This window comes from Carcharhinus amblyrhynchos, chromosome 17 (genome assembly GCF_965287045.1).
Source record: "Carcharhinus amblyrhynchos chromosome 17, sCarAmb.v2.hapA, whole genome shotgun sequence".
NCBI classification, from domain to species: Eukaryota; Metazoa; Chordata; class Chondrichthyes; order Carcharhiniformes; family Carcharhinidae; genus Carcharhinus; species Carcharhinus amblyrhynchos.
Window position 1 is genome coordinate 33,115,306 of NC_137340.1, and position 19,116 is coordinate 33,134,421.

At 40.8% G+C, this 19,116-nt stretch overlaps 1 protein-coding gene across 5 annotated transcripts in view; it reads right to left on the reverse strand.

The window, feature by feature from the left end:
- The window catches only part of LOC145354430 (G protein-coupled receptor kinase 5-like), a 244,073-nt gene that overhangs the window by 8,653 nt on the left and 216,304 nt on the right, over positions 1-19,116 (reverse strand). For all 5 annotated transcript variants that reach the window (XM_080205752.1, XM_080205754.1, XM_080205753.1 and 2 more), the window contains 5 exons: positions 15,862-15,899; positions 13,516-13,605; positions 8,959-9,167; positions 3,994-4,131; positions 2,939-3,076 (listed from right to left, as the gene is read on the reverse strand). In XM_080205752.1, the coding sequence (XP_080061878.1) occupies positions 2,939-3,076; positions 3,994-4,131; positions 8,959-9,167; positions 13,516-13,605; positions 15,862-15,899 (613 nt within the window). The remainder of the gene's footprint in view (positions 1-2,938; positions 3,077-3,993; positions 4,132-8,958; positions 9,168-13,515; positions 13,606-15,861; positions 15,900-19,116) is intronic.

Consider the following 19,116-nt stretch of genomic DNA (forward strand, 5'->3'; position numbering starts at 1 on the left):
AGGAATTCTGTTTAAATGTCTTTCTGTACTGAGGATTATTTATGCTGAGCTCCATATTTCTGCATTTCATTTCTAACAAAAAAAACTCTTGTCTAGAATATGCTAAATTATGCACTGACTTAAATTCTTCATGGTGTCAATTGTTAAAAGCAACCTGGAGATGGACTCAACAAGAAGCCGTTCTGCGATGATGTTTCAGAACAATTACAAGAAAATGACTTGATATCATTCTGAGCTATGCAACATAAGGGGATACAATGAACTGTGAATGAAACATCTAACTTATTGCCAATTATAGGAAAAATAGTGCTGTGGACAGATGTCACAAGGAAAATGGCTCGAAATTACCTAAACTCATTTCATTCATGAACCAGCTTACATTAGGTTCAAATCACGAGCATAGATCAGAAAGGAGTGTTCTGCCCTCCAATTTGCACTCCAGCATCATATTAACACTAACACTTTATTGAAACATGTTTACTGTGTGCTTTTGTGTGGGCACACTAAGCCTGTGTGTTAGGGAGGAAATAGCATCACATAGTGCAGGAAGCTTAACGGTACCATTTCCTACAGAAAATAAAATAACCAGGGAAAACAGATCTCACGCTGTTGGTAACCCTAGGCTGACTTGGTTGGTGATGTCACGGGGGGGTTGGGGGGGGGGGGGGGGGGGGGGTGGGTGTAGTAAGGAAGTCAGGAGTCCGCAAATTTGTTAGTGAAATTTTATCAATGAACTTGCCCATAGTTACACTCCCTAAAACACTGCTGGAAAGTAATATTCAGACTAATTGGGGGGGGATAGCAAGAATAAATGTATACAAATAACAGGAGCGAAAGTCCATAAGCCCTGCTTCACTTCTGACACTGAAAGTCTAATGGCAAATAAAATGGGCGATGTTAAAGGAGTACTGTTCATGGCTTGCATTCTTGGACTGCAGTGTGAGCGTCACTGTGAATTCAATAAAACCGAGATTGTGAGTTTAGACACAGAAACACTTGTTCTTGATCAATCTGTAATGTCCCGATGAGTTCCAATTTCAACTGGAGAATTCTGCCACCTTCCACCCTTTATAAACTGGCTCTTGAGGAACATGGGTGGGGGGTGGAATTCATCGACCTCCCCAGACAGCCAACAGGAATCCTAATGCCTCTCAGAAAGAGGCGTTGGGCAAAAATTGGGATTCCTGATGGGGCGTCAAGGCAATCAGGATTCACCTGACCCTGCGCCAGTGTCCCCAATCAGGTACACAGAGCAGGCGGCAAACCGATGATAATGTATTAAATTATATTACAATTTGCGAGTTTGACGACTAATTCACCAGCGCCCTCCCCCACCCCCCAATTCACCTGGTCCCTCAGCAGGCACGGCACCAGGTGGGTTTTGGTGTTGCTAAACCGAAGCAGGGACATGGCATGCTGGTTGAGGGAAACACATCATCAACCCCTCAGGAGAAAAAACACATTCTTTTTGAAGAAACCACAGGCTGTCAATCAAGCTTCCAATCTTTACAAACATCGTGGTGAGGATCAATGGAGGTATTTGAGATGCATTCAAGTGTGAAGGGGAAGGTTGATAAATACAGCTGTCAATAAAAGCCTCTCTCACAGCACTGAAATTTGATATTGACAGATCAAGGCTTCCCAGTTACATAGAGAAGATTTCAAAGATTTCAGTTTGCTAGGGAGCCCCAGAAGCCTCAAATCAAAGCTGCGTACGTACACTGGGGCTGAGTGCACAGCTGTACAGAATGGATTAGAACCACCCCCTTCCCCCACAAGGTGAAATTGATATTTCCTCTCTGTCACAGGACTTCAAAGGGGTCTACTCACACCTGCAGCATCTAACAAGGAGAAGGGAAAATATCAGTTGCAGAACAGAATGCTGCAATGATTTAAAAGCCTGCCACGTGACCAGGGGGCATGAAGGTTAAAGTGACATGGACACTTCAAAAATTGCATAGCTGATAGACAGGAATGCAGGCGTTTATCACAGAGTTGTCTGAAATCACTATGTCAGAGATGACCTTCAGGTTTGCCAGGCCTAGAAGGGGTAGTCTAGCCAAAGGTACCCCACTACGGTAGAGAGTGGCGAGGTCAACCCCTTGCCCTCAACCTGAGCTCCTCTTCAGCCTAGCAGTGGCAGAGGGGAAAATGGCCACTGGACCTGCCTCCTTGAACCCCCTCACCAGGCCAAAATGTCAGTGTCACGGGGGTGCAGAACTCCTTTGGCACTAAGACGCATGACCTGAATGAGGGACTTGAAACGAGTGTCTGACAGGGATAGGGGCTGTGTTGGATTGGGGGTGGGGGGGGGGGGGGGGGGCTGCGAAGAAGGAGGGCTGAGTGGGGAGGAAGGCTGAGAGGTTTATGAGGGGGGTTGTTAGGAAAGGGGGGGGGATGAACGAGAGGGGGAATTTGAGAGGGGGTTGTGAGGTCAATCTCATACGGGGTGGGTTTATCCATTACTTGTAGGTGAGGGGATGCAGATGCCCCTCTTTGGTGAGGGGTTGATGGTGCTCCCCTGGTCAGTGGGAGGGCACCACTCCATTTTTTGGAGCATGGGTCCATTTCTGAGCATGGAGATTGGGGCACTCTTTAAAAAGGGGTTCCCCGAGATGAGGTGATTTGCATCTTTTAGGTGAATGAATCCCACCTGTCAGACACTGCCAACGCCAGCAAGAAACACTCCCATTTGCCCAATGGCATGGGTACCTAGCCTGGAAGGACTTTGCCTATAGCATTCAGGCACTATAATGGAAGCTATGGCTTTATTTGAGCCTTAACAATATATTACACAATTAATATATATTTTCATACAACTGCTCCTCTGCACAACCAAAATGATGAAAGAAAAACTGGCTCATGAATTGTTCACATAAGGAATGCAATCCTCCCTCTCATGGACTCAAACTCAAAAGATGAGAAGTCATCTGCTCACCTCATTCTGCCAGGGAATGGAAACGCAGCCAGTAGAAAACTTTGAATAGAAATCGTCATCTGTCTGGTCCAGGTTCACCCCTTTCACAGTGGAGAATTGTTCAATATCTAGCACATCTTTGCAATAGACGGCCCGTGGCTGTTAGAGGAGCAAGGAGTTAGGATATGAACTGCTACCTTGCACGAGATGCAGAATTAAATTCAAACTGCATTATGCCCGCAAATAGGAACAATACTTCTGCTCCTTCCATCATCACCCTGTACTCAGAATATACATGCTTCCTGGAAACTTGGTTCAAATGGTTAAAAGGATGTCAGAATGGATAAATTTTCCCGCCTTCTGCAGGATTCTGCCTGGTTTCCAGCGAGGGAGGTAGGAGTTAAGAACAATGTCCCATTGTACCGTGCAACCAAGCCAACAAATTATGAATGATGTATGAATATAAATATTTAATCACTTCCCTTTCAGAACAGCCATTGCGCAATTCCCCGAAGCAGCTGCAAATGGTTTCTAATAGACTTTTTCTTTATATAAAAAAAACTTATATAATAAATTACATTAGTATTTGAAGCATTACATCAGTGGAAATTACAACAATGTCCCTGGCTAGAATAATTTGAGATTTTATGAGGCTGTATTTGCATTACGGATAATGGCACTGCACTGAGCTCATGTTCAGGCTGAAATTCAGAGAGGGTGTATGAAGCGTGATCTGCAAGGAAGCTTAGACAAACAAGTGCAATGTTGCATCGAAATAGGTTTTCTGCACATTATGCCTACTAAAAGAGATAATAGCACATTCAGCACAGCTAGTCATCTTAGTCTTTAGGCAGTTTGCATTTAGCACAATGACAATAAAGGCACGTTGCTGATATATTGAAATTAATATTTTTCTTCCTTCCTTTGAGATCCATAAATATAATGGGGGCAAAATGAGCGATTGAAATTTATTTTAATTGATGAACATGTCACTTTATAACCACTGCGATCATAGCAGTAAACAATGCTTTCGATGTACTTGCAACTACGCCTTCTAATATTGTCCCATTACTCACATCAGGTACAAATGGAGGCTCCATTATGCCTGCTTCTAATCGCTTGAAATTGATATTCCTGAAGAATGGGTTTTTCTTCACATCTGAAGCGCCTCCTCCTATACAGCCCAATCTTTGCTTGGGATCTTTGGTTAGCAACTGTTGAGAAAAGATTCACGGATTTTAAAATCTCACGTAGATTTTCAGCCACCAATTGTTCAAAACAGAAGAAAAATGATTGACACGTGCAAAGAACACACACACGTACGAACACACACACAGAGTGGAGTTCATTTCCAGACTTGGTATTAACGGAGAATTATAAATGTTACACACTTGTTAAAAAAGGGGTGCACCAATAAACTCAACTACAGAGCAGTCAGTTTAACCTCAGTGATGGGAAATTTTTCAGAAACAGTAATCCTGGACAAGATAAACAATCACTGGATCAATGTGGATTAATTAAAGGAAGCCAATGTGGAATTTTTACAGGGGAAAATCATGTTTAACTACCAAGTTTTTTGATGAGGTAACAGAGAAGATATATTGCAATTGATGTGATACAGATAGACTGCCCAAAGTTATTCAATGAAGTGCCACATAACAGGCTTAACAGCAACGTAAAAACCATAGTGACAGTGTGGATATGAAAATGGTTAATTTACATGAAGCAGGGATAATGGTTATTGGTTGCTTTTTCTGAACTGGAAGACAGAAAATAGTGCAGTTCACCAGAGATGGATATTTCCTTGATATATATTAATGATCTTGACTTGCGAACTGGAGGAGGATGGTGAAAGATATCAAGAGGACACAAACAGGCTGTGGACATGTGGCAGATAACATTTGTCTGCATTAAATTTCAAGTGATTCATTCTGGTACAAAGGATGAGGATATTGTAAAGGGAGTGCAGGAGGAGTGACCTGGCAGTATACATATAATGTGAATCATTAAAGGTGGCGGGGAGGTTGAGAAAGTGGTTAATAAAGAGTACAGGGTCCTGAGTTTTATAACATGAGACAAATAGTTCAAAGGTAATAGATTATGAAAACCTTTATAAAACAAAGGTTCAGCCTTAACTGGAGTATTGTGTACAATTCTGGGCACTGCACTTCAGGAAGGATGAAAGGCTTCAGAGAAAGTGCAGAAGAGGTTTATAAGAATGGTTCCAGTGATGAGGGATTTCAGGTTGCAAGGATTGATTATTCTCCTTTGAGAGGAGAGGGCTTAGAGGAAATTTGATAGAGATTTTTGATAGAGTCCCTCAAGAGGGGGACGGGGCTGGAAATTGCAGCCAGCCATTCAAAGGTTGATTGACACTGGCAAGCCTGCCAAATCCGTTGGTAAGGGGCAGTAAAATTCCACCCGTGGTACTTCCTTCTATTTCATTGATGGAAGGACTTGGGCATTTGGACATGTGACAGGGAATAAAAGGCACCTTTTGGTATCATCACTTTAATCCTAGTGTTTCCACTGAAGTATTTCTTTTTGCTAAATTTGTGTTATCCTCCAGCATCACGGGGAACACAAAGAAACAGCACCAGGAACAGGCCGTTCAGTGCTCCTAGCCTGTGCTGATCATGATGTCCCAACTAAACAGAGAACAAAGAAAAGTACAGCAACAGGAATATCCTGTAAAGACTTTAATCAGGCAAATGAGGTGGGCCTGTTAGTATATGGGCCAACCAGGGAGTCTCATGCTTTCTATTTAACCACATGCGTCCAGTTCCTCTGTGATTCCTAGTTTAGACTGCTAGCTGAAAGCATTCTGTATGCTGTTGTCTGACTTGTAAATAAAGGGATTTGGGTCAAGGGGCTTCTGCCTCAGAAAGTGCTGGAAAATCTCAGCAGGTCAGCATCTGTAGAGAGAGAATAGAACCAATGTTTCAAGCCTGGAGCTCTGGAGAAGGGTCATCCAGACTCAAAATGTTGGCTGTTCTCTCGCCACAGACGTGTTCAGACCTGCTCAGGTATTTCAACACTTTGTTTTTGTTTACATATTCAGGGTTTCGTTCCTCGCACGTAAACAAATTCACTGGCAATACCACGGAAATATGAAAATCAGCAGGAGAGTTAGATTTAAAAAAATAAGCACTTCCTTGTGCTGCAGAGATACCTTTTGTTTTATGCTCTCTACTCCCAATACCACAGGCAACATAGTACTGCTGGCTGCACCACTTTATCATCCCATAAAGAAGCAAATTATCTTAACGGTAAACTAACAATCCAAGAGCTGCACATTAAAGTAGAGACTCCGATCAGCTGGAAATGGGAGTTAGAAACAGAAAACAGCAAAATTATTGTGCAGATCCCATCATGAGAAAGGTTCTGCCAAAGCATCTATTCATTAGCGGGGAGGTGATGGCCTAGTGGTATTAGTACTAGATTATTCAATCAGAAATTCAGCTAATGTTCTGGGCACCTGGGTTCGAATCCTGTCATGGCAGATAATGGAATTTGAATTCAATAAAATGAAAAATCTACTGATGACCATCAAACCATTGCCGATTGTCAGAAAAAAAAACATCTGGTTCACTAATGTCCTTCAGGGAAGGAAATCTGCCATGCTTACCTGGTCTGGCATACATGTGACTCCAGAACCACAACAATATGGTTGACTCTCAACTGCTCTCTGAAATGGCCTCGCAAGCCATCAGTTAAGGGCAACTAGGGATGGGCAATAAATGCTAGCCAGACAACGATGCCCATGTCCCATGAATGAATAAAAAAATCTTCTCTTTGCAGGTAGTGCAATGGATTTCTTGAATCATACATTCAAGCATACATAACACGGCACAATAAAAGAATGCATGATTTTCTGGTTCAAAACTTTTTACTGGGATGGGAGCCCTGTCCGATGACGAGAGGCTGAGTAGAATGGGACTACATTCTCTGGAATTTAGAAGTATGAGAAAAGATCTCATTGAAACATAAAAGATTCTGAGGGGGTTTGACAGAGCAAGTGCTAAGAGATTTTCCCTGTCTGCGGCAACTAGAACTGGGGGCATCATCTCAGGATAAGCAGCCAATCATTTAAGACAGGGATAAGGAGAAATTTCTTCACTCAAAGGGCTGTAATTCTTTGAAAATCTGTACCCCAGACAGTTTTGGATGTGTCACCATTGAGTACATTCAAAGCTAAGATAGAATGTTAGTCTCTAGGAGAATATTAGGATCAGGCAGGAAGATGGATCAAAGGTCAAAGGTCAACCACGATTGCACTGAATGGTGAGGCAGATTTGAAGGGCCGAATAGTCTAATCCTGCTCCTATTTCTTTCATTTATGCTGCTGTTCTTATGTTTGCAGAAAAGACTTCTGAGCGTCATTTGCATAGGTCAATAATGTTCTCATTTCCAACTGTCTATTTATTAATTTTATCAATCTTACCACACAGGATATTTAAAGTTTATTTATTAATCACAAGTCAGACCTACATTAACACTGCAACAAAGTTACTGTGAAATTTCCCTAGTTGTCACACTCCGGCACCTGCTCGGGTCAATAAACCTAACCAGCATGTCATTCAGATTGTGGGAGGCAACTGGAGCACCCGGAGGAAACCCATACAGACATGGGGCGAATGTACAAACCCCCCACAGACAGTGACCTAAGCTGGGAATTGAACCCGGGTCCCTGGCGCTGTGAGGCAAAAGTGCGAGCCACTGTGCCACCGTGCCACCCCATTTCTCACCAGTTTCAGACTTCTCTTCAATAGTATCCAGCAACAAGTTATATTGCAAAATGTAGTGTCCATGAGAGTTCTCACCAACACAGTCTAAACTCCTAAAAATAACATTCATCACAAATATACAATAACAAATGGAGTCATGTGCTTGCCCTTCCCCTTACTTAGTCCTTCCACAAAAAGCACTATGGAGCCTGCCAGGAGCATATTTTAGCATGTTTATTCGTTGGTATTCTTAGGAGCCACTGAGACTTTCTTTCGCAGTGGAGCCCCTCACGAACTAGGCTGCAGCCATCCTGCACTATGTCCATGAATAGGAGTCTGTCTGTCTCCTGCACTTCACAGAATCCCTATGGTGCAGGAGGAGGTCATTTGGCCCATCGAGTCTGCACCAACTCTCTGAAAGAATACTTTACCCAGGTCCACTTCCCCCACCTATCCCTGCAACTCTGAGTACTGATCATGGCCAATCCACCCAACTTGCACACCTTTGGAAACCAAGGGGCAATTTGGCATGGCAATCCATCTAACCTGCACATCTTTGGACTGTGGGAGCTCTTGAAGGAAAACCACGCAGAGATGGAGAGAGTATACAAACACCACAAAACAGAATCCAGGTGCTGTAAGGCAACAGTGCTATGCAACCATGCTACTTTTGACTCTAAGGACATCTCTATGCTTTCTGTGGCTACACGCACACAATCTCTCTGTGCTTCTCATGCTGTCCCTGTAGTCACCCCTCAGAATAAAGTGCACAATGGCAAAGGATGATCCAAAGACAAACTGGAGCTAAAACCGAATAACAAGGTGGCCAGGGAGGGGAAAGAGAACAAGAATAGAACAGAAGCAAAGTGATAACCAAGCAGAGGGGAAAATACAAGTGAAAAATGGGAGGGCTAGGGAACAGGAGTGAAGGAGAAGATTGCATGGAAAAGCAACTGAATAAAGAAACCATAAACTTTGTTTTAGCAGAACAGCAGCCCAGAAAATCAGAAGGATGCAGATTGCCAAGTGGGTGGATGAGGCAAGTGAAGAAAGTGCCTCTGATTAAAAGAAGGGAATTGTGGAGGGTAAAAGACAGAGAGAAAAACCTTTTTGAGAGCCAACAGAATTTAGTAAAGCCATGTTATTGGGTCCTTAGGAATAATCAATAGTAATACTCACAAAATACAAACTCCTAATTAGAAGCCAAACAAGAGTGATTCATTCACAGTATAATCGTATGCATGGGATGTGCTTAACTGGCAGCTGGTTATGCAGAAAAGATGCCCATATCAAATATCATTTTGCAGAGCTTACCATCTTACAGATAGATTTTGCCTCTTCGGAGAACTTGTCAGTGTAAGTTTCTTCTGTCTCCAATACTCGTCTGTCTACTTCCTCCCTTTTAACTTTCTCCTTCCGCCCCCTAAAGGGAGACTGTCCAGCAATCATTTCATAGATTAAGCACCCCAGGCCCCAGTGGTCAGGGCTTAACGTATATCGCTGATTATTTAGCACTTCTGGAGCTGTAAAGAGAAATGCCAAAACTAAAGACAAAGTCAGGTCAGCAAATTCAACTTTTTGATATCAGACTGGCTGAACTTGAGTTGAGGCCAAGAAAGATCAGCCATGATCATATTGACTGGTGGGGCAGGCTCGAAGGCTTATTCCATCTCCTATTTCTTCTGTTATGTTCAGCTTTGGGGATTGGTCATAACTCTTATGAATAGCAGCCAAATATCAACATGACAATCAAAGAATATTTAGGCTTTTAAACAGGCATTCATACCTTCTTTAGGTTTAGTTTCCTCTGCGTTTAATTAGTACATTAAAAGCCTTTGGACCATTAAACCAGAGCATGAGGAAATAGTTCAGGGAGGGAAACAGGCTTCTCTCACTGCAGATGCTGCCTGATGCTGAACGTTTCCCAAATGCTCTGTTTGTCTTTCAAATACCAACACCCACCTGTATTCTATGTTAATTGTTTAAGTTTATTTATCAGTGTCACAAGTAGCTTTACATTAACACTGCAATGAAGTTATTGTGAAAATCCCCTAGACGCCACACTCTGGCACCGGATTGGGTACACCGAGGAAGAATTTAGCATGCCTAATGCACCTAACCAGCACGTCTTTCTGACTGTGGGAGAAAACCAGAGCACCCGGAAGAAACCCATGCAGACATGGGGTGAATGTGCAGACTCCGCACAGACAATGACCCAAGCTGGGAATCGAACCCTGGTCCCTGATGCTGTGAGGCAACAGTGCTAACCACTGTGCCATCCATATTGAAGTCACGTACATAAAGGTGAAGGGCATTGATTGGATGGTTACTTGAGCCCATTAAAAAAGGTGCTCACTGACACAGTAGAGTGGATTCAGAAGATGTATATCTACAAGATTTCATTCTGTGAATAAATCAAATCCAAGGAAAGTCGAGGACTTTGTTTTCTGTCTCTCAGGAATATCACATATTGCATTTTCTATTTGTTCTATTTTGTTCCTGTGGCATTGTGAACTGTGCACAGCCAACTGTGAATCTGATATTTTTGTAGTACTTACTTCCAAGGCTAATAACAAATATTTTAGAATGACAAGTTGTCTTATTAGAACCCCAAGCAGGAACTTGTTAAATCAGCCTCTCTCTCAGAATTATATTTCAAACTTAATGTATATTTCAAATACTGTGCCATAAAAGCAGGTTCGACATCCATCAGGATTAGGAATAATTATTCAGATAAATTCAGATTCCAAATTGGATCTGAAGAAAACATAATCAGATAAAAGCATATGCTATTTGAGAGTCTGCTTAAAAAAACTGTCAGCTAAATGCGAATTTGCTTTCCTCATTGATTACTATCAGTGCCCTAGGAGTTGGTTTAGCTCAGTTGGCTGGACGGCTAGTTTGTGATGCAGATTGATACCAACAGCATGAGTTCAATTCCTGTACCGGCTGAGGTTATTCGTGAAGGCTCTCCTTCTCAATGTTGCCCCTCACCTGAGGTGTGGTGACCCTCAGGTTAAAATCACCACCAGTTTGCCCTCCCCCCTCAAAGGAGAGAGCAGCCTATGGTCATGGGGCTATAGCGACTTTACTTCTATCACATTCATTCTGAACTACCACCCTGACCAATACTCCCTTGAAGAACGTGGAGTTTGTTCCGACCTTGTTTAGGCTCCAATACAACCAAGAACTGTAAGTCATTAAACTACCCTGGTTACAATCAAGGAGTTAGGTAGGAGGAAATAAAAAGCAGAATAATTCAGAGTAATATTATTCAAAGTAGTATATGTGAATTTTTTTTTTACAGGAATGGTTCAGATCATAAATAAGGGTTAGGTTGAAGGTATACATTACTCAGCTACTAACATATCCAAAGCTGGAGAGCAATTCGATTGGGAATGTTAGTGACTAGGTGGACTGTAGTTGTACCTTTCTGCAGACTGACTTTTCCTTTAAGAATAATATTGATTTTAATTATATAAAAATAATTCTCAAAAATACTGTCACCATTAATTTAGGCAGATAGCTTGGAGCAGGATTGAAATATTAGAAATCCTACTCAGTTGTACAATACAGATTGAGGCTCAAGAGATCTCATAAATTGCAAGAACAAGCTTTCCTGTGGTAAATCCTGCATGGGCAGCCAAGTGGTTAGTGCCACTGCGTCACAGTGCCAGGGACACTGGTTCAATTCCTGACAGCTTGGGTCAATATTTGTGCGGACTCTGCACGTTCTCCTGTGTCTGCATGAGCTTCCTCTGGGTGTTCCGGTTTCCTCCCACAGTCCAAAGATGTGCTGGTTAGAAGCACTGGTCATGCTAAATTCTCACTCAGTGTACCCAGACAGGTGCTGGACTGTGGCAACTCGAGGATTTTCACAATAACTTCATTGCATTGTTAATGTAATCCTACCTGTGACACTAACAAATAAATTTAAACTTAAAACTTAAAAGACAGTTGTATTTTTACTAAAGCAGCATTCATACTGATTTACTGTTACAGCATTATTCTAATGATTTCAGACTGTAGCTAAAGCAATTCAGAAGGAAGAAAGCTTAAATTTTTTGAGACTGATTAATGATTTGCTTGTTTGGCAGTTTGTACACCTGTATCGTGAAGCTCAATTCAATGAAAAACACAGATAGGACAGCTGTCAAAGTGTTTGGCTGTGGTTACACTTACTGTTCATTCAAGTGCATCAGATGCCTCACTATCTCAATGACGCAAGCTGCGTCAAAGAGATGCACTTCCTATACTCAGCATTGTCCTGCACAAAATCAGGTCGTTGGACTGAAAACATATCGAATAAACCAACCGCATGGGATACATGTGGGAATATATTCCAAATATTTCATACATAAGGAAATAGCATTTCGAAGAAAAGATACTCGAACAAAAAGCAGTGGAATATTTCACATCAACATGTGGTTTGATGACAGTATTTACAATGTATCAAAGGCTGTAACAGATTCTAATTGGAACTCCTGGAATGAAAAGAAAAAGCAGCCAGTAGAATCATTGAATCCTACAGTGCAGAAGGAGGCCATTCGGCCCATCAAGCTCGCATTGACAACAATCCCACCAGACCCAATCCCTGTAAGCCCACTTATTTACCCTACGAGTCCCCCTGACCCTAAATGGCCAATCAACCTAACCCGCACATTTTTGGACTGTGGGAGGAAACCAGAGCACCCGGGGGAAACCCACGCACAAACAGGGAGAACGTGCAAACTTCACACAGACAGTGACCGAGGCCAGAGTTGAACCAGGGTCCCTGACACCATGAGGCAGCAGTGCTAACCAATGTGCCGCTCACTAGGAAAATAATTTTTCAACAATCTACAAAAACACCTATCAGTAATTTTTAATGTAATACATACATAAACTGAAGTCGGCAGCCATAAGGATAGTTAAATTGGCAGATCAGGACAATTAAAAAAATCAGGAATGGCTATTGCTTGCCTTGAGATCAAGTACGAAATGCATCTGGATTTATGAATTCATTTTGTTTCATGTAAGAACATAAGGAACAGGAGTAGACTATTTGGCCTCACATGTCTACACTGCCATTCAATAAGATTATGGTTGATTTAATCCTGGCCTTTAACTCCACTATCTGTCCCTTCTGCCCCAATAAACTTTCACTCCCTTGTAGATCAAAATATTGTCTAACTCCGCCTTGAATATATTCAACTGATCCAATTTCTACTGCTCTGTGGGTTAGAGAATTCCAAAGATTAATGAATCTTCGACAGAAGAAATTCATCCTCATCTTCACGTTATTTTGAAACGATGTCCACCTAGTTCTAGATTCCCCCAGAAGAGGAAACATCCTCTCAGCATCTGCCCCATCAAGAATGTTATATGTTTCAATAAGGTCACCTCACTAGACAACTTCTGCATCACAGGAATCAGTCTAATGATCCTTCACTGAACTGTCTCCAATGAAAGCATATTCTTCTTTAAATTGGAAGACTGAAACTGAAGACAGCAGTCCAGATGTGATATCACTAATGCCTTGTACAGTTCTGGCAAAGATGCCTTTATATTCAACCCTCTCCCTCCTTACCATTAATGCTAATATTCTATTTGCCTTCCTAATTACTTGCTGCACCTGCATGCTAACATTTTTTCTGATTCATGTACAAGGACACCCAGATCCCTCTGTACTACAATATTCATATCATTTATGTTTTAATTTGAAAAATTATGCATCATGTCATCTGAAAATGTAGATACGATTCAGCAGTCTGCACCATCAAGTAAAAGTCTTTCACAATTGCACGTTGCAAGGCTCATATATTGAAAATAAACTGCTCATTTCCAATACAAGATAATAAAATCAATATCAAATGTTGATTGAAGACTCACCCATATATCCTACTGTTCCCACCCTGCCACGAATTGTCTCCCCTTCAGGAATTTTCACAGCTAAACCCAGATCAGATATCCTAATGTGACCTGTATGAATGTAACACAGCAGAATTGGTTATTTATTTGATAAATACATACATTCATTTTGCTGCAAACATCCTCCAACAGAATAAGAGAGCATTAGAAAAGCTACTAAATATTTCCTAAGGATAAACTCGCGTAGAGTAATCAACATGTTTGTTACTATGGCAAGGGTGAATGGATTTTCCATACTAAGCTACTTCAAATTTCTTAGGGTTCCTATTGCACCATCAAACACAAGGACTACTCTGTACGCAATTAGATTTGACCCTGTTGTATTTTTAAAAAGGAATTCTGATGTCCCATGTGGCTCTGTTTAATGTGAAATAAATATATGAAAGACTGAACTGTATCAAAAAGGGTTATTCAAAAATCAGCAGTAATTTTATAAATGCGATTCTCATATTCAATGGCATGTCTATTTCAACGTTCCAACTCTCGACCTCTGAGTTGGGTTCTAATCATACAGTTTACGTTTATTTATTAGTGTCACAAATAGGCTTACATTAACACTGCAACAAAGTTACTGTCCCCTAGTCGCCACACTCCAACACCTGTGGGTACACTAAGGAACGATTTAGCAAGGCAAATCCACCTCATCAGCACATCTTTTGGACTGTGGGAAGAAACTGGAGACACACATAGACACAGGGAGAATGCGCAGACTTCACACAGACTGTGACCCAAGCCAGGAATCAAACCCAGGTCCCTGGTGCTGTGAGGCAGCAGTGCTAACCACTGTGCCGCCCTGGGTTATATACTTCAATATTACTCCAACCTCCAATGTTGGTAGAATGACAAAAAGAAGTTAAAAAGTTTAGAAAAATGAAGTATTTTGTTGAATGTTATTGATGGAAAATAGGGACAATTAAAATAGGGGTGTGTGTGTGTGTGTGTGTGTGTGTGTGTGTGTGGAGCACGGGTGAAAGCAAAGCAGGGTGGACAGAAGCATTTAAGTCAATTTAAATGTAGAATTCAAATTTGTAGTCCTCGAAGTTTAATTGTACATTTAAGATGCATTTTTTTTGGTTACCATTACAATGATCGATAGACCTGATCTTGACCGGCTTTGTTACTGCGATATTGAGATTTGTTTTAGCAACAGCATGGAAGCGAAATAAGAAAACATGGATCGTCTATGCATCCACCTATAATCAACTAACATATTTTGTTAAATACGTATACTGTTACTCACAAAGCTGAAGCTTTGCATATTCCAATATAAAATGACTGAAACAATAATACATTTGATCTCCCAATTGAAAAAAGTGAATTTGGGTTTTCAAAGATGAATGAGTTTGCTTTAGATATCCACCTGCTAATGGGAACTGTTCCAGCTATCACATTTTCAACAGTATGACTTTTCAAATGTGTCCTTCTTAACTTGTTACTCCTGTGCCTCACCTTTGGTCAGAATTTCTCTCTTTCTCTTGGTGAATAATATTTAACTGCAAGGGTCTCCAGAATTATGCCAGAGAGTAGCAAAACTCATGCCAGAGGGAGTCTCCTACAGTTCTCTCCAATGGCACAAATTTAATTAGATTAACAAAATGTTTTATGAAACTTACTAATGTGCAAGTTGTGGCATTCTGTAACATCATAAATCCAGTGAAACCAGAGTTTTAGGTTGGGATGTCTGGTAGAGGTAAAGGTGGGAAAGGTCTTGGGAAGGGCAGTGCCAAACAGCACCAGAAAATTCTCTGCGACAATATCCAGAGAATAACTAAGCCTCTATCAGTCAGCTTGCTTGGCGTGGGGGCGTTAAGTGCATTTCAGGCCTCATCTACAAAGAAACCCGCAGAGTCCTGAAGGTTTTCTTGGAGGACATCATTTGGGACTCAGTTACCTACACCGAACACGTCAAATGCAAGACTGTTACTGCCATGGATGTTGTGTATGCCCTGAAACATCAAGGATGGACCCTCTACAGTTTTGTTGGTTGAAAACTTAAGGCAAAAGTCTGTACATAAAATGCATGTAATATGAATGTTATTTAAGAACTAATAGTAAAAAACTAGACAAGATGCTATATTGTATCCATGCTGCTATCCAATATATTCAGAGTTGAAATGTAACAAACTGTTCAAATATTTTATAATTTTTTTGGATTATACATTTGTATATACCACAACACTACTGATAATTGAATTAAGGGGGGGGGGAGAAGAAATTCTGCTGCCAGTGAAACAGTTAATTAGACTCTAAATCAGAGTACACTGAACTATACAATAATTACCGTATTTACAGAATCTGATTACTTACCATAGTCATCTAACAATATGTTTTCAGGTTTCAAATCTCTGTTAAAATGAAACAAATATAAAGTTTACACATGGTCATTTGGTACAAGAAATATTACATTACATTTCAGCTAAAAAAAAAGGAACTCCTGTTCTGAATTACAAAGCATTTACTGCACAGAAATTACAGCACAGACCATTCAGCCCAATAGCTCCATGCCAGAGTTAATGATTTACAGGAGCCTCCTCTCATACCTCTTCACCTACTGCCAGTGGCAAATCCTTTTATTCTTTTCTCCCTCATGTGTTTATCTGGTTTCTCAAAGAATCAAAAATCCTAATTTTTAATGGTTCCAGTCCATCAACAGTTCTTCATTCTCCTCACTCACAAATGGCCAATATTTGGTGCATATCTTTGTATGTTTTTACTCAGAACAAATACAAAATCAGATCTGTCCTTTTAGATAACATCAGTGATCAACCCAGCATTTATCCTTTTGAGAACATGTAGAGTAGTATTATGTAAAGTAGGACAGATTATAGCCCAGCACCTGTTTGGATGATAGGTGAGGGCGAGAGAGGGTGAATGAGAAAGAGTGAGAGACCGAGGTGAATGAGGCGAGGTGAATGAGTACTCTTTCGTAGCTAGCACTAACGAAACAAAGTACTTAAAACACACACATAACACTGCCTCTATTCCCTGATGATGTGGGAATCAGTGAGATTTGTACTTAAAAAAAATCCCCATTCAATTTTAGCATTGTGGAATTCCACTGGAAGACAAAAAACTCAGAATTTATTGCTCGATAAAGGGCAAGTCTGCTCAAATAGTTCTGATCCCTTCTGAATTGTGTTTTTATTTTCAAACTGGATATAACATTTTCTTAAATAATTGTCATAATAGTTAGTCTCCTAAGAGGTACAAATAAAATTTAGGTAGCGTTTGTGAAACTTGGGGTGCACATTAAAACCAAACAAAGCTACCAAAACTGTAAAAGGACTGGTGCAGATATCTTTCAGGTCTGTAAACTTCAAATTTTAATGCCTTGGATGAAACTTCTTATTTGATTAGTTAAAATGCATGAGTCTATAAGACTGACCAGATAACAATTAATTATCATTTCTCATCTGAATGCGTGATCTTTGCGACTTGGGATTGAAAAGAAATGCAAGGCAATAAAGGGCAGCACAGTGGCACTGTGGTTAGCACTGCTGCTTCACATAGCCAGGGACCCAGGTTCAATTCTGGCCTTGGTTGACTGTGTGTGGAATTTGCATGTTTTCCCCATGTCTGCGTGTTTTCTCTGGATGCTCCGGTTTCCTCCCACAGTCTAAACGTGTGCAGGTTAGGTGGATTGGCTAAATTGCCCCTTAGTGTCCAAAGATATGCAGGCTAAAGGGGATTAAGCATGCGGGGTTACGGAGATAGGGCTTGGGTAAAATGCTCTGTCAGAGAGTTGATGCAGACTTGATGGGCCAAATGGTCTCCTTCTGCACTGTTGGGATTCTATGGACATTAAAGCAGAGTTTAATTGTTGACTGATTAGGCATAAACACCATCTCTATCCAGCATTGAAAATGAAATCATCCAGAAACCACCAGTCAAGTCTTCGTGGACTAATGACATATCAATGATGGAAGCAATCATCAATGCGCAAATTGCCAATGCAATCAGGGGATAAAAAGATGCAACATGATTGCGATTCCCCAGAATTTGATTGTTGAGTCATACTGGTCCATCCACCTTTTGCTTTGCAAAATGGCATCATGACCAGCAACCTCCCTGTCATTTTTCAGGAACTTGCACACTAATGAACATTAAACTCACTGCAGAAAGATAGGGCTCGTTATTAACAACACAAGTGCTTGTTTTAATACTATGATAATTGTTAATGAAATGCCAATCACTTTCAGGTTCAGAAATGGAACAATCTGAACCGTTGAGTCTCATTCATTCAGTGTTGTTAGAGACTTATAAAATGTAAAATGTTATTATTTTTCTGTTCTCTTTTTCTTCTTCTCATCAGTCTAATCTTTCTTTTCCTTCTATCCACCTGATTTGATTAATTTTTCTTTCTATGTTATTTCTCTCTTTCATTCTCAATCTTTAAATATTTTGATGACAGTTGGGCCTATGATTCACTGAAGTCCTGTTATCTGCAGTCAGTTCCAGCACATCTTGCCACAATTCTTCTGAGCTGATGGTTCCAAGAAAACATCTAATAATGCACACCAAAAGATTTCCAGCAAGATTTGGCCCAATATAGCAGATATTTAACAAAACTGATATTTCAACTTGTTTTGGTTTGTGGTTATATTGTCATGAATGATGAACTTTATGAGACATGCACCTATTTTAAAATGCACCCTTAACTCAACCACTGCTTGGAGACACGCCCATGTGATCCTGTTGCCATGGGGAGAGAAACTGAAACAGAACCCAATGAAGTGGAATGTCAGTTTTAGCACCTTTTCACAGTATCTCAAAGACTGTTTCTGACATGCAGAAACAAAGCAGGTACTGCAGCGGGAAAGCAGGGGAACTGTTCCACATTAGCATCCAAATAGGATGTTTGGGGGATAACTGTGAATGCTGGAATTTGAAACAAAAACAGAAAAATCTCAGCAGGTCTGACAGCATCTGTGGAGAGAGAACAGAGCCGACATTCCAGGCAGGATTTGATAACGTCACTTGGGTGAGCCTCATAAAGTCTTGCCTGAGGCCAGTGGAGAATCCCTGGGATAAGGGGGCGGTAAAATTCAAGCTTTATGTCTGGGTGACGCTTCATCGGAACTGGATGCTTTTGAGGGAGTTTGGCTTCAGTTCAAAAGGGAATGGAATAAACTTAGCTCTTGAAGATCAAAGGACTCATTAATGTATGCCTTGATAGTGATAATCAGGTCTGGAAAACGCAAACAGGGAGTGCAATGGTGTCAAAGGACACTGAAAATTTCAACTTGGTATGATGGGGAGATGTGAACATCTGCTGGAGAACTAGGAGTGACTGTGGGACTGTTTGTGTAATGATACGTTTCTGTCAGAGGCGTTACAATGCATAAAAGCATTTTGTAAAACTTTTTTGGCTGTATTAGTTAGTGAATGCTGAACTTACCTTTGTATTTAGTTTGCTATATTAGTTGCCAGTTAATTAATGTTTGATTGTGTTGATATTGGTTTGATTGTTACAGTAAAAGTCTTTAAATGTGAAATCTCATCTACCGAATCTTCATTGGTCACTTGGGATCTCTTAAAAAGTTATCAGTCTCAAGGGAGTTT